The sequence below is a fragment of the Lotus japonicus genome, chromosome 4, assembly GCF_012489685.1.
Source record: "Lotus japonicus ecotype B-129 chromosome 4, LjGifu_v1.2".
NCBI classification, from domain to species: domain Eukaryota; kingdom Viridiplantae; phylum Streptophyta; class Magnoliopsida; order Fabales; family Fabaceae; genus Lotus; species Lotus japonicus.
In genome coordinates this window covers 75448298-75473526 of record NC_080044.1, presented here as the reverse complement: position 1 = coordinate 75473526, position 25229 = coordinate 75448298, and the positions used below count along the sequence as shown (strand labels likewise).

At 34.1% G+C, this 25229-nt stretch overlaps 1 protein-coding gene across 1 annotated transcript; it reads left to right on the top strand.

Annotated features, from left to right (window-relative positions):
* The first annotated feature begins 149 nt into the window (after window positions 1-149).
* LOC130715916 (PLASMODESMATA CALLOSE-BINDING PROTEIN 3-like) lies at window positions 150-25229 on the top strand. The gene is made up of 4 exons (XM_057566072.1): window positions 150-547; window positions 23264-23527; window positions 24248-24278; window positions 24913-25229. The coding sequence occupies exons 1-4, from the start codon at window positions 217-219 to the stop codon at window positions 25016-25018; spliced, it is 732 nt and encodes a 243-aa protein (XP_057422055.1). The 5' UTR covers window positions 150-216; the 3' UTR covers window positions 25019-25229.

Genomic DNA, 25229 nt, shown 5'->3' with positions numbered 1-25229 from the left:
AATATTAAATATTATTAGGTAATGGTCAATGTCAAACTTTAATGCTACAAACTTAGTAACGTCAAAACTTGAGACTTGAGATTACTTATTTTCATATATATAGAAGTCCTTGTAAGAGAGTGAGAGAGAACAAATTGCAGAGAGCAAAAGTGTTCATTCCTTTAGGCATAAAAAACATTTCATACCTCTCTAGTCCTTGATTATAAACTTTCTTCAATGGCGACATCTTTTGCACCACAAAACTCGTTTTCTCTATTGTTATTAATCATTGTCATCACAGCAAGAACCATGAATTTGATGACTGTAGCTGCAACTTGGTGTGTAGCGAGGAGTACTGCTACCCCAGGTGAACTACAAGTAAGTTTAGACTATGCATGTGGACATGGAGCTGACTGCAGTGCCATTCAGCCCGGTGGAAGCTGTTATGAACCAAACACCATCTACAATCATGCTTCATATGCTTTCAATAGCTACTATCAGCACATGCATCAAGCCCCTGACTCGTGTTCGTTTGGTGGCACAGCCACCATTGCCCTAACTGATCCTAGTATGTTGATATCCTTTTTCTCTTTTATTACATATAAAGTACATGCTTAGAAATTATTTTACAATTGATTTTAAAGTCAAAATCAATTATAAGGAAAATTTTCTCTTAGTAGCTTCTAGATTTTAGAATTAATTATTGGAAAAGAAAAGTTAATCCAAACCTGATATTAGAGTTATAGGCGTAAAAAGTCCCAACACACTCGAATAGTTTTTAATTGCATATGTTATCATATTAGCAGTCATATCATAATCTTAAAAATCTTAAAAAGTTACAGATAAATGCATCTGATATAATTTTAATTCAATATTTACAACCATAATTGCGACCACTATAGTAAGATTTTGGAGGATTTCATAGCAGCATCACAACTAGAATTGTTGATATTATTAAACATATTCAGCTCTTCCTAAACACAAATTGTGAGAATCATGATCCAGATAAGGAAAATTACAAAGGAGAAATTAAGAGCTAATTCCCTTCTCTGCCGTTGCACAAATCATGGGCAAGGTTCTTCACATTAATGGTATTTAAATACCAATTATTTGGTCCATTACCGTTGCATAAATCATGGGCAAGACTCTTCACATTAATGGTATTTAAATACCAATTACTTGGTCCATCACTGTTGAACAATTCACGTATGATTACCAATTATTGGATCATTACTCCTTTCCTTTCTTAGAAATCAGCCGTTGCTGTGCTTAAGTCAATATATAGTGCTGCTGCAGCTTTATGTAAAAAATCAAGACAAGAAACAAGCAAATAAAAGTGTTCACGTTTTTATCCTTTCCCAACTCTGTGCCCATGATTTGGGAAAGGATAAAAACGTGAACACTTTTATTTGCTTATTTCTTGTCTTGATTTTTTACATAAAGCTGCAGCAGCACTATATATTGACCTAAGCACAGTAACGGCTGATTTCTAAGAAAGGAAAGGAGTAATGATCCAATAATTGGTAATCATACAAACGTGAATTGTGCAACAGTGATGGACCAAGTAATTGGTATTTAAATACCATTAATGTGAAGAGTCTTGCCCATGATTTATGCAACGGTAATGGACCAAATAATTGGTATTTAAATATCATTAATATGAAGAACCTTGCCCATGATTTGTGCAACGGCAGAGAAGGGAATTAGCTCTTAATTGCTCCTTTGTAATTTTCCTTATCTGGATCATGATTCTCATAATTTGTGTTTAGGGAGAGCTGAATATGTTTAATAGATATACCAACTACATTTATATGTGATTTTCTAGAATATTAAAATTAGTGACACGCTCGCGATTGCAATTACAGTTTCAAACGTTGGTAACTGATATGACTGTAATTACAATCAAGATAAAGTTGTAATGACTAAAATATCTCAATATAAAGATTTTAATTGTAACCGGAGAGCGCAATTTAAGTCATTACATTGTTGGTGATGAATTATATATATTGTAGATTTGTTTAATCATGTGATATTTTTTCTTGGTGTGTATAGGTTTTGGGCAATGTGTGTACCCTCCTCCTCGACATTCTCAAAGGTACATAATATTTTCCTTAAATAGTCTTGTAGAATTTGATTGGTTTTATACTTATTACTATGTTGCCGTAAATGCTTTGGTCAAACAGTACAACATCAAGTAAAAATATGTATTGTGTGAGATTCCATATGCGTGCAAATAAGTAATATTTGTGTGGGATTCCATTTTAAACTGGTTAAGTGATTTCTATTCCTTGATCATGAAGTAAAAACGAATTCTCGTTTTTCAGTTGTATTTTTATCTTCTGCTATTTTCTGTTCAGGCTCGACTTGCTGAATATGATAGATAAAATTTGAGACAAGACTTCATATTTTTATAACAAAAAAATTATTTCGCATGTTTTACATCATGTTAATCGTTTTGTTCCATATTTAAATATTCTTCTATAACCGATTTTGAAGTCAAAATCAATTATGAAAATAGAGTTACATGAGTAGCTTCTTAATGTTAGTATTGATTATGAAAAAAAATGATCTATATCTCCTGCTATTAAGTATTGAGCCTTGAGAATATTTTCAATGGTTACTTCAATTACTTCAATGGAGTACTTGACAATTTATGGAGATCAACTAATAATTGCTTTAATTTGAATCTATGCATAGGTTTACTGAAGGAACAAGCACATCAATCACAATGCAAGCAAAAGACAAACAAAGCGCAACCATTGACTCCAAGCCTAAGACTTTCTCTGCTCAACGCCCACATTAATAGTTGTATATATATATATATATATATATATATATATATATATGTGCATTAATTACTTCGAAGATTTACTCTTTATAAGAATAACATAATAATACTCAATAAGAATCATTTATCATACCTGAGTTTTGCATGAAAGTTAACTTTAATATTTTACAATGAGTTTAATTATTATACACTGATATCGTAAAAAAAATTATGTAGATATTCAATTAAAATATATCAATTTGTCATATTACGGTTAAATTTAAATCTAAAAATATTTAACATGAAAAATAGAAAGCTGTGATTTAGAGCATTAGTAAAACTATTTGTTTCTTTTTTTTTTTGAACTCAAAACTATTTGTTTCAAGGTTCCTAATATTTAGGTTAATTTGTTTCTAGTGAGAAATTTCGCTTCTCATCACATAAGAGTAATACTTAGTATTATGAAAAACTTAAATACTGAATATGATAGATAAAATTTGAGACAAGACTTCATATTTTTATAACAAAAAAATTATTTCGCATGTTTTACATCATGTTAATCGTTTTGTTCCATATTTAAATATTCTTCTATAACCGATTTTGAAGTCAAAATCAATTATGAAAATAGAGTTACATGAGTAGCTTCTTAATGTTAGTATTGATTATGAAAAAAAATGATCTATATCTCCTGCTATTAAGTATTGAGCCTTGAGAATATTTTCAATGGTTACTTCAATTACTTCAATGGAGTACTTGACAATTTATGGAGATCAACTAATAATTGCTTTAATTTGAATCTATGCATAGGTTTACTGAAGGAACAAGCACATCAATCACAATGCAAGCAAAAGACAAACAAAGCGCAACCATTGACTCCAAGCCTAAGACTTTCTCTGCTCAACGCCCACATTAATAGTTATATATATATATATATATATATATATATATATGTGCATTAATTACTTCGAAGATTTACTCTTTATAAGAATAACATAATAATACTCAATAAGAATCATTTATCATACCTGAGTTTTGCATGAAAGTTAACTTTAATATTTTACAATGAGTTTAATTATTATACACTGATATCGTAAAAAAAATTATGTAGATATTCAATTAAAATATATCAATTTGTCATATTACGGTTAAATTTAAATCTAAAAATATTTAACATGAAAAATAGAAAGCTGTGATTTAGAGCATTAGTAAAACTATTTGTTTCTTTTTTTTTTTGAACTCAAAACTATTTGTTTCAAGGTTCCTAATATTTAGGTTAATTTGTTTCTAGTGAGAAATTTCGCTTCTCATCACATAAGAGTAATACTTAGTATTATGAAAAACTTAAATACTGAATATGATAGATAAAATTTGAGACAAGACTTCATATTTTTATAACAAAAAAATTATTTCGCATGTTTTACATCATGTTAATCGTTTTGTTCCATATTTAAATATTCTTCTATAACCGATTTTGAAGTCAAAATCAATTATGAAAATAGAGTTACATGAGTAGCTTCTTAATGTTAGTATTGATTATGAAAAAAAATGATCTATATCTCCTGCTATTAAGTATTGAGCCTTGGGAATATTTTCAATGGTTACTTCAATTACTTCAATGGAGTACTTGACAATTTATGGAGATCAACTAATAATTGCTTTAATTTGAATCTATGCATAGGTTTACTGAAGGAACAAGCACATCAATCACAATGCAAGCAAAAGACAAACAAAGCGCAACCATTGACTCCAAGCCTAAGACTTTCTCTGCTCAACGCCCACATTAATAGTTGTATATATATATATATATATATGTGCATTAATTACTTCGAAGATTTACTCTTTATAAGAATAACATAATAATACTCAATAAGAATCATTTATCATACCTGAGTTTTGCATGAAAGTTAACTTTAATATTTTACAATGAGTTTAATTATTATACACTGATATCGTAAAAAAAATTATGTAGATATTCAATTAAAATATATCAATTTGTCATATTACGGTTAAATTTAAATCTAAAAATATTTAACATGAAAAATAGAAAGCTGTGATTTAGAGCATTAGTAAAACTATTTGTTTCTTTTTTTTTTTGAACTCAAAACTATTTGTTTCAAGGTTCCTAATATTTAGGTTAATTTGTTTCTAGTGAGAAATTTCGCTTCTCATCACATAAGAGTAATACTTAGTATTATGAAAAACTTAAATACTGAATATGATAGATAAAATTTGAGACAAGACTTCATATTTTTATAACAAAAAAATTATTTCGCATGTTTTACATCATGTTAATCGTTTTGTTCCATATTTAAATATTCTTCTATAACCGATTTTGAAGTCAAAATCAATTATGAAAATAGAGTTACATGAGTAGCTTCTTAATGTTAGTATTGATTATGAAAAAAAATGATCTATATCTCCTGCTATTAAGTATTGAGCCTTGAGAATATTTTCAATGGTTACTTCAATTACTTCAATGGAGTACTTGACAATTTATGGAGATCAACTAATAATTGCTTTAATTTGAATCTATGCATAGGTTTACTGAAGGAACAAGCACATCAATCACAATGCAAGCAAAAGACAAACAAAGCGCAACCATTGACTCCAAGCCTAAGACTTTCTCTGCTCAACGCCCACATTAATAGTTGTATATATATATATATATATATGTGCATTAATTACTTCGAAGATTTACTCTTTATAAGAATAACATAATAATACTCAATAAGAATCATTTATCATACCTGAGTTTTGCATGAAAGTTAACTTTAATATTTTACAATGAGTTTAATTATTATACACTGATATCGTAAAAAAAATTATGTAGATATTCAATTAAAATATATCAATTTGTCATATTACGGTTAAATTTAAATCTAAAAATATTTAACATGAAAAATAGAAAGCTGTGATTTAGAGCATTAGTAAAACTATTTGTTTCTTTTTTTTTTTGAACTCAAAACTATTTGTTTCAAGGTTCCTAATATTTAGGTTAATTTGTTTCTAGTGAGAAATTTCGCTTCTCATCACATAAGAGTAATACTTAGTATTATGAAAAACTTAAATACTGAATATGATAGATAAAATTTGAGACAAGACTTCATATTTTTATAACAAAAAAATTATTTCGCATGTTTTACATCATGTTAATCGTTTTGTTCCATATTTAAATATTCTTCTATAACCGATTTTGAAGTCAAAATCAATTATGAAAATAGAGTTACATGAGTAGCTTCTTAATGTTAGTATTGATTATGAAAAAAAATGATCTATATCTCCTGCTATTAAGTATTGAGCCTTGAGAATATTTTCAATGGTTACTTCAATTACTTCAATGGAGTACTTGACAATTTATGGAGATCAACTAATAATTGCTTTAATTTGAATCTATGCATAGGTTTACTGAAGGAACAAGCACATCAATCACAATGCAAGCAAAAGACAAACAAAGCGCAACCATTGACTCCAAGCCTAAGACTTTCTCTGCTCAACGCCCACATTAATAGTTATATATATATATATATATATATATATATATATGTGCATTAATTACTTCGAAGATTTACTCTTTATAAGAATAACATAATAATACTCAATAAGAATGATTTATCATACCTGAGTTTTGCATGAAAGTTAACTTTAATATTTTACAATGAGTTTAATTATTATACACTGATATCGTAAAAAAAATTATGTAGATATTCAATTAAAATATATCAATTTGTCATATTACGGTTAAATTTAAATCTAAAAATATTTAACATGAAAAATAGAAAGCTGTGATTTAGAGCATTAGTAAAACTATTTGTTTCTTTTTTTTTTTGAACTCAAAACTATTTGTTTCAAGGTTCCTAATATTTAGGTTAATTTGTTTCTAGTGAGAAATTTCGCTTCTCATCACATAAGAGTAATACTTAGTATTATGAAAAACTTAAATACTGAATATGATAGATAAAATTTGAGACAAGACTTCATATTTTTATAACAAAAAAATTATTTCGCATGTTTTACATCATGTTAATCGTTTTGTTCCATATTTAAATATTCTTCTATAACCGATTTTGAAGTCAAAATCAATTATGAAAATAGAGTTACATGAGTAGCTTCTTAATGTTAGTATTGATTATGAAAAAAAATGATCTATATCTCCTGCTATTAAGTATTGAGCCTTGAGAATATTTTCAATGGTTACTTCAATTACTTCAATGGAGTACTTGACAATTTATGGAGATCAACTAATAATTGCTTTAATTTGAATCTATGCATAGGTTTACTGAAGGAACAAGCACATCAATCACAATGCAAGCAAAAGACAAACAAAGCGCAACCATTGACTCCAAGCCTAAGACTTTCTCTGCTCAACGCCCACATTAATATATATATATATATATATATATATATATATATATGTGCATTAATTACTTCGAAGATTTACTCTTTATAAGAATAACATAATAATACTCAATAAGAATCATTTATCATACCTGAGTTTTGCATGAAAGTTAACTTTAATATTTTACAATGAGTTTAATTATTATACACTGATATCGTAAAAAAAATTATGTAGATATTCAATTAAAATATATCAATTTGTCATATTACGGTTAAATTTAAATCTAAAAATATTTAACATGAAAAATAGAAAGCTGTGATTTAGAGCATTAGTAAAACTATTTGTTTCTTTTTTTTTTTGAACTCAAAACTATTTGTTTCAAGGTTCCTAATATTTAGGTTAATTTGTTTCTAGTGAGAAATTTCGCTTCTCATCACATAAGAGTAATACTTAGTATTATGAAAAACTTAAATACTGAATATGATAGATAAAATTTGAGACAAGACTTCATATTTTTATAACAAAAAAATTATTTCGCATGTTTTACATCATGTTAATCGTTTTGTTCCATATTTAAATATTCTTCTATAACCGATTTTGAAGTCAAAATCAATTATGAAAATAGAGTTACATGAGTAGCTTCTTAATGTTAGTATTGATTATGAAAAAAAATGATCTATATCTCCTGCTATTAAGTATTGAGCCTTGAGAATATTTTCAATGGTTACTTCAATTACTTCAATGGAGTACTTGACAATTTATGGAGATCAACTAATAATTGCTTTAATTTGAATCTATGCATAGGTTTACTGAAGGAACAAGCACATCAATCACAATGCAAGCAAAAGACAAACAAAGCGCAACCATTGACTCCAAGCCTAAGACTTTCTCTGCTCAACGCCCACATTAATAGTTGTATATATATATATATATATGTGCATTAATTACTTCGAAGATTTACTCTTTATAAGAATAACATAATAATACTCAATAAGAATCATTTATCATACCTGAGTTTTGCATGAAAGTTAACTTTAATATTTTACAATGAGTTTAATTATTATACACTGATATCGTAAAAAAAATTATGTAGATATTCAATTAAAATATATCAATTTGTCATATTACGGTTAAATTTAAATCTAAAAATATTTAACATGAAAAATAGAAAGCTGTGATTTAGAGCATTAGTAAAACTATTTGTTTCTTTTTTTTTTTGAACTCAAAACTATTTGTTTCAAGGTTCCTAATATTTAGGTTAATTTGTTTCTAGTGAGAAATTTCGCTTCTCATCACATAAGAGTAATACTTAGTATTATGAAAAACTTAAATACTAAATAGGAAAATATAAACATTAATCCTAAATTTAACACAAACACCAATTTCTTAGCGTCAAAAAAAAAACTCAAAAAGTAACTTCAAAAGCTTCATGTTAAGTGTTAGTGATAACTAGTATTAATCTCGCGTCATGCACTGATGAAATACGAGTACAGTGTCAACATACATCATATATTTTCATAGGGAAAACTTACATACAGTTGCTTATGTGCTGTTTGACCTGTTTGTCAATCAAAATATGACATGTGTTAATTTTTTTCCACATCAGATTTAAGAAAATATCACCCACTTCATCTCCTTCCTCTAACATTGGTGTCGAACGAGTAAATGCCCAAACTAGCATCACCAAGACCATCTGTCCATAAATTCCCCTAATGCCAAAAGCCACCATCTCCAATTTTCCCCCACAACCAATTCCACACCAAATTTGACAAAACCCCAAAATTAAAGCTCACCCATCACCCATGTAAAAGGGGCCAGGGATGCTGCACAACTCAACACACATGGGAAGAAGGAAATACAGAGGGAGGAGAAGGATTGAGGGAGAGCAACGTTGAGAGGGGGAGAGTGATCCTGGGACCCTTGACGGCACGGCGGAGACTGGGTGCGTATGGGGTTGAGGCGGCGAAGGAAGGGAAGGCTCACACGATGGGAAGTCCCCCTTGGTGCGGTGGGGCTCTGTTTATGTGGTTCCTGGGTTGTTCACTATGAAGGGAAGGCTGCGATGGCTAGGGTATCTGCTGCTGGGTTGTGGTAGCTAAAATGGAGATGGTGGTTTTGGGCAGTTAGAGGAAGAAGATGAAGTGGCTGGTGTGGGTGTGTGGGATTTTGATAAACCTGATGTGGAAAACAATTACACATGTCATATTTTGATTGACAAACAGTACAAACAGCACATAAGCAATTGTATGTAAGTTTTATTTATTCTCTCATTTTTTCTTTTTTAAATACGTATATCACATATTAATTTTTTTTTCTAATACTAGTTACATTATAATACCATTTTTTTCTAATTTGTTATGTTTTGAATCAATATACCAAAATCATTTTAATTTTACATATATGACAACATAAAATACAAAAAAATTGAATCAATTTCCAAATCACTCATTTAAAACTACTTGATATCAATTTTTCATGACATATTTGATATCATTTTGAACGTAACATATTGCATTTATTTTTTTGTAATATAAAAAATAACTATCATTAGAAAAGACTTTGTCAGCATTTATCTTAATGATGAAAAAATCACAATTAACTTTTATTAATTGTTCTAATGTCATTAAAAATTATTAAATGTCAAATTAATATTGTAGTTATTTTTGAAAAAACTCACAATTGGTTTTTGCTAATTATTCTAATGTTATTAATGACTATTAAATGACACATTAATAAATTATTTATTCTCAAAAATATGAAAGTATTTAATATTTAAATTACTAAAAAAATCAGAAAATATAAACATTACATCATATACCAACTAATTATAATATGAGAGAGAAAACTTATGAAGAAAGACAAAAAATGAGGGGGTCACACTTATCGAAGTTATCACATTTTGGTTTCGAAAATAATATAGGATTAGTTTGTTTCCCACAAGGTCCGGCGTGGTAATTTTTGGTGTTATGCGTGCGGTTGTTCGGTTTTTGTAAGGTTGGTCCTTGCACTTCTTGAGTTTTCGCGGAGGTTTTTGAGGCGACGGTTCCCTTTTGGACTCAACGACTTGCTCCATGCAAGTTTTTAGTTCATGGATCTCCTTGTCGACTGCGGCAGCGGGTTTGAACGTGTTTGGAGGCTTTTATTGACGATATTCGTCATCGTCTGAGGGCTGAGTGTCCCATTTATGGTAAGGGTCACATGAGTTGGTAATGATCTATTCATTACTATAACAAAATCCAAACCAATAAAAAAATTCTCAAATTGGTTTAGAACGGATATCATGTTTGATAACTTTCAAACTAGAACCGAATCAAGCTGATGATGCTCAGGTCCGATGGATTGATCATATCTCAATTAAAACAATATTAAATGTAGAATATAAAATGCAAAAAATATATAATAAAAATAACATGAAGTAATGTAACTTGGTCTTAAGTTAATCAAACAACAAGGTATTGAAGTGAATCAACCAGCAAAGTACTAATTTTCCTTGACTATATTGTTTTTCTTAAAAGTTATATTCAATCGTAATAAAGTAGATATATGTTTATTTGTCAAAGATTATGTGAACATCAGTTCTCCAAACAAATATTGATTTCAACAAATGCTCACTCTTAGTTAAGAGCAGTAGGGACATGGAGATTTCAAAAAAATTAGTGGATCATGGAGATTTAAGTGATTAACCTACGAAGAGATGAGAGTAAAATCCAAAACTTGACGGATATGCCCACCCGCAAAAGAAAGAGTGGAATTTAGTAAATGTAAAGGCTTCGTTTTACAAACTCAGAAGGAAGTGGTAACAGTGAAAACACAGTGAAGCAAGGTGAAGAAAGAAACACAGTGTGTGAATCGGTGAGTGACTCACCGCCAGATTCAGATCCACCATCGCCATCATCATCACCAATGATGAGGACAAGGACAAGGACAAAGGTCATGGAGCACTAAAAGGACTTGGAGGACCAATGACTAGGGCAAGGGCTAAAAGGGCCAAGGAAGCACTTCAACAGATGATAGCATTAGCTCTTGAGGAAGGAACCAATGTGCACGAACTTGAGCCCAAATTGGTGAATTTCCTCATGAACTATGAAGAGGAAGTCGTCCAAGATCAGCCCAATTAATTGGAGCTGAGTTCGAATTTTATTTCTAGTTTTTTTTTCAATCCAATAAGTCCCTAATACACCAAGGATGCATTAGCAATTAATGGACCTGAAGTGGAGGCATGTGGGGCGTGAATAAGAAGGCTTTAAGGGAGGAATATTCCAAGTTTGCATCAGCTCTTGATGGCTGAAGTAAAACTCCAAGAATCTCTTTCAATTGAAGTTAATTTCCTGTTTTTGTTTAATGTAATGAGAGAAAGTTTAGGGGCTGTTACAAGCTGAGCTTGACCAGCTCATTAGGAGTTTTTATTTGAATTTTCAGCTCAGAATTGGATGTTAAAACTCCATAATTAGTCATTAATTGGAGTTAAGATCATGTCTCACCTTTGTAATTCAAAACAAAGCCAAACTCTTTTAAAAGGGAGGGACGGCCAAGCATGGAGATCATGAATGAATAAGATTATTTTTTTTCTGAGTTAGTTCAGTTTGTTGAGAGTGATTCTCATATCCCTTGAGTGATTCAGGACCTTGACTTATCAAAGGTTTGCCACCACCTTTGTGTGACGTCTGCACTTCCATATCCATAAAGTTCCATTCCAATTCTGTCCATCTTTTCCTTGCACGAAATTCTTCTTTGTTTTTCCCTTCCAACTCTGATTTCTCAAGTCCTAAAATCATCCTAGACGATCCATCAAGCCCTTGCATCAACTTGGGGCATATCATGAGTGATGTGTGAGAGGGACTCACACTTGAGGGGGAGATTGTTGGAATCAAGTGTTAGAGTCAAGTCCCACATTGGAAAAGTCAAGGTAAGAGGGAGAGTTTATAAGGAGATGAACCCATAAACCTAATGCCTTAAGGTTTTGGGTTAAGATGTGGTGTCCAAGATCTCTTATGTGTTTCCCCTCGACCTTGCCCCATGGGTCCTCGTCGTGACTCTCCCCAACAAGAATGATATGCCCCAAGTTGATGCAAGGGCTTGATGGATCGTCTAGGATGATTTTAGGACTTGAGAAATCAGAGTTGGAAGGGAAAAACAAAGAAGAATTTCGTGCAAGGAAAAGATGGACAGAATTGGAATGGAACTTTATGGATATGGAAGTGCAGACGTCACACAAAGGTGGTGGCAAACCTTTGATAAGTCAAGGTCCTGAATCACTCAAGGGATATGAGAATCACTCTCAACAAACTGAACTAACTCAGAAAAAAAATAATCTTATTCATTCATGTTCTCCATGCTTGGCCGTCCCTCCCTTTTAAAAGAGTTTGGCTTTGTTTTGAATTACAAAGGTGAGACATGATCTTAACTCCAATTAATGACTAATTATGGAGTTTTAACATCCAATTCTGAGCTGAAAATTCAAATAAAAACTCCTAATGAGCTGGTCAAGCTCAGCTTGTAACAGCCCCTAAACTTTCTCTCATTACATTAAACAAAAACAGGAAATTAACTTCAATTGAAAGAGATTCTTGGAGTTTTACTTCAGCCATCAAGAGCTGATGCAAACTTGGAATATTCCTCCCTTAAAGCCTTCTTATTCACGCCCCACATGCCTCCACTTCAGGTCCATTAATTGCTAATGCATCCTTGGTGTATTAGGGACTTATTGGATTGAAAAAAAAAACTAGAAATAAAATTCGAACTCAGCTCCAATTAATTGGGCTGATCTTGGACGACTTCCTCTTCATAGTTCATGAGGAAATTCACCAATTTGGGCTCAAGTTCGTGCACATTGGTTCCTTCCTCAAGAGCTAATGCTATCATCTGTTGAAGTGCTTCCTTGGCCCTTTTAGCCCTTGCCCTAGTCATTGGTCCTCCAAGTCCTTTTAGTGCTCCATGACCTTTGTCCTTGTCCTTGTCCTCATCATTCCCTCCCTCTTGAAAAGGATTTGACCTCAAATCAAATTCTCCTCCATTTGCATCGAAGAGAGATAAATCAGAGACATTAAAGGTTGAGCTGATGTTATACTCACCTGGAAGCTCTATTTTGTAGGCATTGTTATTGATTCTCTCAAGCACTTGAAAAGGTCCATCCCCTCTAGGTTGGAGTTTGGATTTCCTTTGTTCTGGAAACCTTTCCTTCCTCATGTGCACCCAAACCCAATCTCCGGGTTGGAACACCACCTCCTTTCTTCCCTTGTTAGCTTGCCTAGCATAACTCTTATTCTTTCTCTCAATTTGAGCCTTCACACGCTCATGCATCTTCTTGACATATTCAGCTTTGCCCTGTCCTTCCTTGTGCTTGAAAACAGAAATGTTAGGCATAGGCAACAAATCAAGAGGAGTCAAAGGGTTAAATCCATACACTACTTCAAATGGAGAGCAATTGGTAGTGCTATGGACAGCCCTATTGTAAGCAAATTCAACATGAGGCAAACACGCCTCCCAAGCCTTTAAATTGGCCTTAAGGACAGTCCTAAGCAAGGTGCCTAGGGTCCTATTAACCACCTCAGTTTGCCCATCAGTTTGTGGGTGGCAAGTGGTAGAGAACAAAAGTTTAGTGCCTAACTTCCCCCATAAAGTCCTCCAGAAGTGACTTAGGAACTTGGTGTCCCTATCACTAACTATGCTTCTAGGCATCCCATGAAGTCTTACAACTTCTTTAAAGAACAAATCAGCAACGTGACAAGCATCATCAGCTTTCCTGCAAGGAATAAAGTGAGCCATTTTTGAAAACCTATCAACAACCACAAAAATGGAATCCTTACCATTCTTTGTTCTAGGGAGGCCTAAAACAAAGTCCATAGACAAGTCAACCCAAGGGTATTCAGGGATTGGCAAAGAAGTATACAAACCATGTGGCATCACCTTAGACTTAGCCTTCTTGCAAACAATGCAATGTTCACAAAACTTGATCACATCATGTTTCATTTTGGGCCAATAGAAATGTTCCTGTAAAGTTTCTAGAGTCTTTTGGACTCCAAAATGACCCATTAATCCCCCAGCATGGGATTCTTTAACAAGCAGTTCTCTAATGGAACTTTTAGGCACACACAACCTGTTTTCCTTAAATAAAAATCCATTGTGCCTATAAAATCCATTTTGAGAAACTTTCTCACAAGCCACAAAAATTTCAGCAAAGTTATCATCTTTTTCATACATTTCTTTCACATGTTCAAGTCCTAGCAATTTAGTCTCTAACATGGAAAGCAACACGTGTCTCCTGGATAAAGCATCAGCCACAATGTTACTTTTCCCTTTTTTGTGTTTTATGACATAGGGAAATTGTTCCAAAAATTCAACCCATTTGGCATGCCTTTTGTTCAACTTACCTTGCCCCTTCAAGTATTTCAGCGACTCATGATCACTATGAATCACGAATTCCTTGGGCAAAAGATAATGCTGCCAAGTCTTCAAAGCTCTCACCAAAGCATACAATTCCTTATCATAAGTAGAATAGTTAAGGGCAGCTCCGCTTAACTTTTCACTAAAATAAGCAATTGGGTGGCCTTCTTGAAGCAACACAGCACCAATACCTACATTTGAAGCATCACATTCAAGTTCAAAAGATTTAGCAAAGTTAGGTAAAGCAAGTATAGGTGCATGGGTAAGCTTATGCTTTAGGGCAGCAAAGGCCTCTTCTTGATTCTTTCCCCAATGAAAACCCACATTCTTTTTCACCACTTCATTTAGGGGTGTTGCCAAGGTACTAAAGTCCTTTACAAACCTCCTGTAGAAACTGGCCAAGCCATGAAAACTTCTTACATCACCCACGGATTTAGGAGTGGGCCACTCTTGAATGGCTTTGATCTTTTCCTCATCAACCTGCACTCCTTTCGAACTCACAACAAAACCAAGAAACACAACATGGTCAGTGCAAAAAGTGCATTTCTCAAGATTGGCAAACAATTTTTCCTTTCTAAGCATACTCAAGACAGATCTTAAGTGCTCAACATGCAGCTCAAGAGTAGTGCTATAGACCAAAATATCATCAAAGTACACAACCACAAATTTCCCAATGAATTCCCTCAAAACATGGTTCATTAGTCTCATAAAAGTACTAGGTGCATTAGTTAAACCAAAAGGCATAACCAACCATTCATACAAACCATATTTAGTTTTGAAAGCAGTTTTCCATTCATCCCCTTCTTTAATCCTTATTTGATTGTAACCACTTTTCAAATCAATTTTAGAAAAATAACATGCTCCATGCAATTCATCAAGCAAATCATCAAGTCTAGGAATAGGGTGTCTATACTTAATGGTGATGTTATTCAAGGCTCTACAATCAGAGCACATTCTCCAAGTCCCATCTTTCTTTGGTACCAAAATCACCGGTACAGCACAAGGACTCATGCTATTTCTTACCCACCCTTTGTTCAAGAGTTCTTCCACTTGTCTTTGAATTTCAGTGGTTTCTTGTGGGTTGCTTCTATATGCTGGCCTATTAGGCAAAGAAGCTCCCGGAATGAGATCAATTTGATGCTCAATTCCTCTCAGTGGTGGTAGACCACTTGGAACACTTGTTGGAAACACATCCTCAAAATCCTGCAAAAGAGATTTAACACTAGAAGGCAGCTCAAAATTTTCAAAAGTGTTAGTGTTCAAAATCTGATTTTTGCAAAACATCAAGTATAGGATCTGTTTTGAAGCTATCATCCTTTTCACCTCTCTCTTTTTGATCAAACAAATTTCTTTTCTCTCAAGTATTTCACTCTTTTCTTTTTGCTCTCTCTCAAGTGTTTCACTATTTTCTTTTTGCTTTCTCTCAAGTGTCTCACTCTTTTCTTTTCTCTCTTGTTCAATCTTTTCTCTCATTTTCTTTTGATCCTCACGCACCTCCCTAGGGCTCAAAGGTTTGAGCGTAATTTTCTGGCCATGATGTTGGAATGAGATCTTGTTGGTGCTGCCATTATGATCAGAGTTGGTGTCATATTGCCATGGTCTTCCCAGCAGTATGTGACTAGCCTCCATGGGAACAACATCACAAAGAACCTTATCCCTGTATTTGCCAATGGAAAAGTCAACTTCAACTTGCTTACTTACTTGTATTTCTCCATAGTGGCTGAGCCATTGAAGTTTGTATGGCCAAGGATGTGGTTTTGTGACCAGGTTAAGCTTCTCCACCATTCTTTCACTAGCCACATTAGTACAGCTCCCGCCATCAACAATCATCAAGCAAATCTGCCCATTGACAGAACATCTTGTGTGAAAGATATTCTCTCTTTGGCTTTCTTTCTTTGGCTTTTGTTGGCTACCAAGCATTCTTCGGATCATCAACAGTTCACCATTCATGGCTGCCTCCTCTTCTTCTTCACTTTGTTCTCCTTCGGACTCACTGGTGTAGTCTCCATCATCCTTAAGAATCATGGTCTTTTTGGAGGCACATTCATAAGCATAATGTCCCATACCTTGGCATTTGAAGCACTTGACCTCTTTGCTCTTTTTGGATGGTTGTTCAAGAGGTTTTGAAGAAGCTGAAGCTTGTGGTTTGGTGGCTGGTTTGCTAAGGGTGCTCGGCCCTTCATTCTTCATTCTGTCTCTCCAAGATGAATTGGAATTGGTAGAACTCTTCCTTGCAAGCCCTTTCCTTTTGAGTTGTTGCTCAACTTTAGTGGCCTTGTGCAGCAATTCTTCCATGTCTACATATTCCTGAAGTTCTACAATATCTCTAACATCATTAGATAAACCATTAATAAATCGAATCATGGTTACCTCTTCATCCTCCTCAAGATTGGCTTGCAACATAAGCACCTCAAGTTCTTTGTAATACTCCTCAACACTCTTGCTGCCTTGGGTAAGTTTTTGAAGTTTAAATTTTACATCCCTAGCATGGCTTGAAGGGACATATCTTTTCCTCATGATTCGTTTCATTTCAGCCCATGTTTCCACCGCTGGCTCCTCATTTCTCAATCTCTCTTTTGCAAACTTATTCCACCAAACAAGAGCATAGTCTGAAAAGTGAGCAGCTGCAAGTTTCACCTTTTGGTCCTCCTCATAGTTGTTGCAAGCAAAGACATGCTCTATTTTGAGTTCCCACTCCAAGTATGCCTCTGGATCACTCTTTCCCTTAAAAGGAGGAATTTGGAATTTGACTCCTTCAATCCGAGCAGGTCTAGGATTTTCATGAATTCGTCGTGGCCTCCCGCCTTCACTGTCACTATTGTTCCGGTTCTCCATTTGATCCAGCCTTTCGTGGATCTCTTCAGTTTGCCTCCTCATTAAGTTTTTCAGATGTTGTGTAAGAGCCCGCATTTCGATGGTCGAGAGTCGCACTGCTGGTTGCTCCTCCTCTTCTCCTGACATCTTTGACAAATGAAAAGATTCAAGTAGAACAAACAAATGTTAGTGTTTACCTCACTTCTCTCGTGTTTCCCTCAAATTGGCTTTTCTATGATGTGCACTCTTGCCTTTTTCCACTCAAAAATTCTCACAATCTCTTGAGTAAATCAAAGTTAAGACACACAAAGAATTATGCCACCAAATTTGTGTAGAGTCACACAGATTAGAATAGACTTTAGAATATGAAACAAAAGAAGACAAGACTTCACCACAGAAATGGAAAGGACTCCAAATATTTAGAGACTAAAGAAGAATTCAAGAACAAACAGAAAGAAGAAAATAAATTGGAATGCTAGCAACAAAATTACCTTGAACAATTGAATTTGGCTAATTAAACAAGAACCATTCAGCCATTTTTTTTTTTTTGAATTTTCGTTTTTTTTTTTGAATTTTCGTTTTGTAATTTGTTTTTGATTCTGAACAATTAACAAGGCTTAACTTTTGCAATGGTTCAGCCAAAAGAAACAAAAACTAAAATCAAGGTAACAAGAAATGACAAAGAGTTGCTAACCAGAATTCCAGATAAGAAAAGAAACCAAAATCCTAGAACCGGAGCTCTGATACCAAATGATATGCCCCAAGTTGATGCAAGGGCTTGATAGATCGTCTAGGATGATTTTAGGACTTGAGAAATCAGAGTTGGAAGGGAAAAACAAAGAAGAATTTCGTGCAAGGAAAAGATGGACAGAATTGGAATGGAACTTTATGGATATGGAAGTGCAGACGTCACACAAAGGTGGTGGCAAACCTTTGATAAGTCAAGGTCCTGAATCACTCAAGGGATATGAGAATCACTCTCAACAAACTGAACTAACTCAGAAAAAAAATAATCTTATTCATTCATGTTCTCCATGCTTGGCCGTCCCTCCCTTTTAAAAGAGTTTGGCTTTGTTTTGAATTACAAAGGTGAGACATGATCTTAACTCCAATTAATGACTAATTATGGAGTTTTAACATCCAATTCTGAGCTGAAAATTCAAATAAAAACTCCTAATGAGCTGGTCAAGCTCAGCTTGTAACAGCCCCTAAACTTTCTCTCATTACATTAAACAAAAACAGGAAATTAACTTCAATTGAAAGAGATTCTTGGAGTTTTACTTCAGCCATCAAGAGCTGATGCAAACTTGGAATATTCCTCCCTTAAAGCCTTCTTATTCACGCCCCACATGCCTCCACTTCAGGTCCATTAATTGCTAATGCATCCTTGGTGTATTAGGGATTTATTGGATTGAAAAAAAAAACTAGAAATAAAATTCGAACTCAGCTCCAATTAATTGGGCTGATCTTGGACGACTTCCTCTTCATAGTTCATGAGGAAATTCACCAATTTGGGCTCACCAACCTCACACTCTTCCTTCCACATTACGCTTCTCTTCTCTTCACCATGTCCATTCCATTCAGATTGGATCTCAAAACCGGAAATAAAGCACTCGAACACCAGAACCAGTAGCATAACCGAACCCATTGCTCAGAACCTCATCAAACTCATCAGCAACCTCTCCTTCTCACTCTTCGTCTTCTCCGTTCTCATCTTCACCGTCATCACCATCACATACCAACCACCAGACCCATGGCTTGAATCTTCGTCGGCACTCACCAACCTCTTCACAAAAACAGAAAACACCACTTTTCACATCGACCAGTGGCGGATCCAGGACCCCGGGGTCAGGGGGTTCAAATTTTTCAAATGAGCACATCGATAACCCAAAAACATTTGAAAAACTGGGGAACTCAATGTTAAGAAATGTTATAATCGTCAATAACGAACCATCAACTTTAGCTAACAGGGGTCATCATATGCAATTATGCACAAAGTATTAAATGACATCATATGCAATTAGCTAACAGGGGTCAAACACTTCGGCAATCAAGAGGAAAATTCATACAAAATCTAGATACTATACAAAAAGCAAACTATCAATCTGATATAAAACAGAGATAAGAACACGAGCAGCACAGAAAATCATGTCCCTCACCCAGGTATTTGAGAGACCATGACTCCCCTTCCCAATTTCTACAAAAGCAATCACTACAAATTTCTTGCCATTATTCATAGCATGTTATCCCTCTTTCTTTGGCTAATTATTTCACTAACTATTCCAAGTAACTAAACTCAATGCTGAATAGAAAACTTGAGCAACATCTAACTCAACTACCAAGCATCATGAAGACTGACCTTAAGAGCTAACGCTCTGTCAAAGCTTTCAATTGCATTAACCGGCTCACCAAAATTCAGCTGTGCTCTGCCAAGTGTGACCCATGTCTGGAAGGATAATAACCAATATTGAAATAAATAAACCAATTTGGAGACTTCAAAATGAACTAAGATTTCTCAGGTATTAAATGACATCAAACTAAGCTAGTCATGTATCAAAATAAGTGTCAAGAAGATAGCTTAATAAGGAACAAGGTAAAAGGTTTCGAAATGCCTACCAAAGACAAAAGTTGAGCCCCATACCAACTAGGAGTTCCATGATCAGATTTTTCATTGGTTTCCTCCGTGATAATATCAATCCGAACACCAGAAATCTCTCTGGAACCCCTCGCCCTCCCTCACTTTCTTACCCAAAACTGCCAAAAGTTGCTCGCCACTATCAATTTATGCCTATAAATCCCTCACTTCATTTTATGCCTCTAAATCCCAATCAATCTGAACACTATCATTCTATAATTCTATTTCTATCAATCTAATTTCTAAACCATTTAAACTAACATTGCACAAAAACACATCTGCAAAGTGTAAACTCATTTCTCTACAAAACATCAAAATTCTAATCTCAAATCAATTACTAAATCAAACCATTTAAATCAAACCAATTACTCTCATGTAAATCAAACCAATTACTCTCAAACCAATTACTCCCATTTTAAGCAAACTAGTGTATGTAAAATACAATATCAATATATCATCTAATCATCCCAATATCCCAGCCAACAATTCAACATTCAACAATTGACAAATTCAACATTCCAGCCAACAATCATCCCAATATCCCAGCCAACAATTCAACATTCAACATCCGAAAGCTCCTGGACCTGGTACTGGTAGTGCTCCTTTTGACAAATTCAACATTCCAGCCAACAATTGACAAATTGATTTCAGCAAATTCAACAATTGACAACATACACTACTTTCAAACTCAGCAAAAGGGAAAGCAAATCAAAATAATAGAAATTAGGGTTTTCAATTTGGGGTTTAGGTTTTCAATTTAGGGTTTTTCAATTTGGGGGTTTTCAATTCCAACCAACCTTCAAGCTTCAACAGAGAGAGAGAGAGTGGGTGGTGGCGTGCGCCGGCCGCCGGTGGTGCCGTGGTGGTGGACTGGTGGCGTGGCCGCGTGGTGTCACTGGTGTGTGTTGTGCTTGAGAGTTGAGAAGTAGAAGTGAGGAAGAACCAGAGTCGTGACTCGTGAGAGAGAGAGAGAGAAGGTAGTGAGCAGAGAAGGATTGTGGTGGGCTGGTGGCCGGTGGCGGTGGTGCGTCGGCTGGTGCCTGGTGGTGGTGGACTGGATCGGTGGAGGTGGTGGTCAAGAGAAGGAGAAGAATCGTTCGTGAGTGTGGTGAGAGAGAGACTGAGAGTGAGAATGAGTGCGTGAGAGAGAGTGAGGCTGTTGGGACCTGGGTGCAATTTTTTAATTTCAGGGGGTTCAAAAAAAAATTACTATAGGGGGGTATGTAGGAATTTTTTTTTTTTCAGTGAACCCCCTGAACTGAACGTGGGTCCGCCCCTGGTCTTGACCATTAAATACAACAATACATGACTTTATTAGGTACGAAAATGTTATGTGTGTCAAACTTATAAATAAATAAAGGCTTATTAGCACTTTTGGTCCCCCAGGTTTGACATTTGTGCAAACGAGGTCCCTTAAGTTTAAATATAGCATTTCAGTACCTCCATGTTTATCTCCGTCAACAGTTTTAGTCCCCCAGCACCTTTCCGTCCAAAAGTTAACGGTTTTAGGGACTAAAATTGCAATTGAACCCAAAAATTAATTTTAAAAATAGAAAAAAATTAAAACCCTTGATCTTCATCTTCTTCCTCTATTATCTTCAAACCCAAATCTGAAATTGACACAAAACATATTCTCTCATGAAACTTTCTCTCCTCAACCACCACTCCTCCTACTTCCTCAGCCACCACCACCTGAAACCCACAAAATGGAGAACAAACCCAGAAAAATAACTTTTCCCCAAACCTCATCAAAATGGAGAACAAACCCAGAAAAATGATTTTTCCCCAAACCTCATCAACATACGTCAAAAAACCAGAAAATTATTAAAATCCAAATATGGAAAACAAAACAAATCCACTAGAAGCAAAAAGAGTCCATCTTTGGAAGTAAAAATATGTATGCAACATCATTCATCAGGGCAAACAATACTTAGCTCTTCGTATCTGTACAATATCAGGGAATAAAATTAATTAGGAATTCTTCACATTGTAGTATGCAAGGTTATAATAAGACATCATCTGTATTCTAAGAACTGCAAGTAATCCATGGTTCACGAGGTCCTCCTTCGAATTCAAACTCCAATTGTACTTGCCCTTGAAACATAGATCGACACAAAAATTCCTGCCACCATTGGTTCACGGGTGCAGAAGCAGAGGCACTGCTGCCTCCAGTTCCTTCCATTCAATTCACAATCTGCAACTCAAAACAACCAATTCATTCCAAATCTGACAAAAAAAACTCGCATCAACGAAAACAAGAAAATCAAGCGAATATGGTGTCGTTTTATTGATCGCGGATCAAGACTTGTGTTATTAGCGGAATCGGGAAACCCTAACAGTAATGGAGAATGGAATCACGGGATCCATGTTCTATTCACCAAATTAGAGCCGCCGGCGCCACCATGGAGCTACCAGACCTCTCATTTCGCCGTCAAAGCCTACAACCACCATGACACCGCCATAGCTTCCACCCTCCTCCTACAATCTGCACTTCGCTCTTTCCTTCTCTCTACGATTGAAGGAGTTGTTGGCGGTTGGTTTTCTGCTTCTTGTCTCTCTAACATTATGGGGTTTGAGGGATAGGGAACAGAAGATGGAGAGGTCGAGAGGTAGAAGGAGGATGTGGATTGTGCTCAGCTTGGGGCTCTGCGTTTGGAAGAGGAAGATTTTTTTTTTCTGGGCAAGGTGATGAAGATGATAAGGGAGATGAAGAGGAGATATTTTTCTGGGTTTAAAATTTTTATGTTTATTTTTTAATTAATTTTTTCGTGCTTAATTACATATTTACCCTCAGAATCGTTAACTTTTGGACGGAAAGGTGCTGGGGGACTAAAACTGTTGACGGAGATAAACGTGGAGGTACTGAAATGCTATATTTAAACTTAAGGGACCTCGTTTGCACAAATGTCAAACCTGGGGGACCAAAAGTGCTAATAAGCCATAAATAAATTAAAATATATATATTGATTAAAATAATAATAATATATTTACCCATAAGTATTTAATATATATATATATATATATTAATTTATATATATTTATATATATATATTAAACAATTATTAAAATTAATATTATATTAAGATTAAAATATTAATATATGTTTATAATATTTTAATTGTTATATGTGTTCCTGACTTCAATATATGCTACAAACTTAATAACGTCAAAACTTAGAAACTTCAGATATATACTTAGTAAGAGAGGACGAATAGCAAAGTTGTCCCTTTAAGCATAAAAAACATTTCATACTTCTCTAGTCCCTGATTATAACCTTCTTCAATGGCGACATTTTTTGCACTACAAAAATTGTTTTCTCTATTGTTATTAATCATTGTCATCACAGCAGGAACCATGAATGTGATGATTGTAACCGCAACTTGGTGTGTAGCAAAAAATACTGCTAGCCCAGATGAACTACAAGTAGGATTAGACTATGCATGTGGACATGGAGCTGACTGTAGTGCCATTCAGCCCGGTGGAAGCTGCTATGAACCAAACACCGTCCAAAATCATGCTTCATATGCTTTCAATAGCTACTATCAGCACATGCATCAAGCCCCTGACTCGTGTGACTTTAGTGGCACAGCCACCATTGCCACAACTGATCCTAGTATGTTGATATCACACATTTTTCTCCTTTATTAGTACATATACATAAAGTAAATGCTTAGAAATTATTTTATAAACAATTATAAGGCAAAATAGCTTCTAGATTATAGAATTAATTTATGGAAAAGAAAAGTTAATCTAAACGTGGTATCAGAGTTATAGACGTACACAATCGCAATACACTCAAATAGTTTTTAATTGCAGATGTTATTGTGTTAATAGTCACATCGTAATCCTTGAAGTCTTGAAAAATTATGGATAAATACATCTGATGTAATTTTAATTTGAGATCTAAAACCATAATTGCGACCACTATAGACTATAGTAAGGTTTTGGAGGATTTTATACCTGCATCACAACTGAAATTGTTGATATACCAACTACATTTATATGTCACTTTCTAGAATATTAAGAATAGTAACTCGCTCGAGATATCAATTACAATTTCAAACGATGGTAACTGATATGACTATGATTACAAGATAAAGTTGTAATGACTAAAAAATCTCAATATAAAGACTTTAATTGTAACTGTAGAGCGCAATTTAAGCCATTACATTTTTTTTTTGATTTTTTTATAAGCAAAAGAAATGCATTAAAGGGAGTACAAAATGTACTTCAACCCTTAATTATATATATTGCACATTTGTTTTTTTTAGTTATAAGAGGAAAATATTGCAGATTTGTTTAATCATGTCATTTTTTTTCTTGGTGTGTATAGGTTTTGGACAATGTGTGTACCCTTCTCAAAGGTACATAATACTTTTTCTTAAATAGTCTTGTACAATTTGACTGGTTTTATATTTATTACTATGTTGCCGAAAATGTTTGGGTCAAACAGTACAACATCAAGTAAAAATATGTATTGTGGCTTATAAAAAAAAAGTAAAAATATGTATTGTGTGTGAGATTCCATATGCGTGCAAATATGTATTGTGTGAGATTCCATTTTTAATTGGTGAAGTGATTTCTATTCCTTGATCATGAAGTAAAAACGAATTCTCATTTTTTAGTTGTATTTTTATCTTCTACTATTTTTTGTTCATGAGCTCGACTTGCTGAATATGACAGATAACATTTGAGACAAGACTTAATATTTTTATAAAAAAATTATTTCGCATGTTTTGCATCATGTTATAAATCGTTTCATTCCATGTTTAGATATTCTTCTGTAACTAATTTTAAGGCCAAAATCAATAATGGAAATAAGGTTACGTGAGTAGCTTCTTGATGTTAGTATTGATTCTGAAAAAAGAAAAATTGGTCCATATCTTATGCTATTAAGCCTTGAGAATATTTTTAATGGTTACTTCAATTATCAGGGAATTATACTTGACAATTTATGGAGATCAACTAACAATTGTTTTAATTTGAAACTATGTATAGGCTTACTGAAGGAGCAAGCACATCAATCACAATGCCAGCAAAAGACAAACAAAGCGCAACCATTGACTCCAAGCTTAAAACTTTCTCCGGGCAACGTATACATTAATAGTTGTATATGTGCATTAATTACTTTGAAGATGTACTCTTAATAAAAGAATAATATTATTAGTTTTTGGTCCTAACATTTACCATATGTTTGACATTGGTCCCTCGTCAGAGTAAAGGTGGGCTTTAGTCCCTAACTTTTGTCATAAGGTTTGGTTTTAATCCCTCCGGAGATTTGGGTCAACACTAGAGCTCCGGTGGCCCATGTGACA

Bases quoted from the DNA above. Each gene is read 5' to 3' on its own strand.
- LOC130715916 (XM_057566072.1), top strand. From the start codon at position 217: ATGGCGACATCTTTTGCACCACAAAACTCGTTTTCTCTATTGTTATTA. The intron at 23,528-24,247 runs GTATGTTGATAT...TGGTGTGTATAG, and splicing joins CATTGCCACAACTGATCCTA to GTTTTGGACAATGTGTGTAC. The intron at 24,279-24,912 runs GTACATAATACT...AACTATGTATAG, and splicing joins TGTGTGTACCCTTCTCAAAG to GCTTACTGAAGGAGCAAGCA.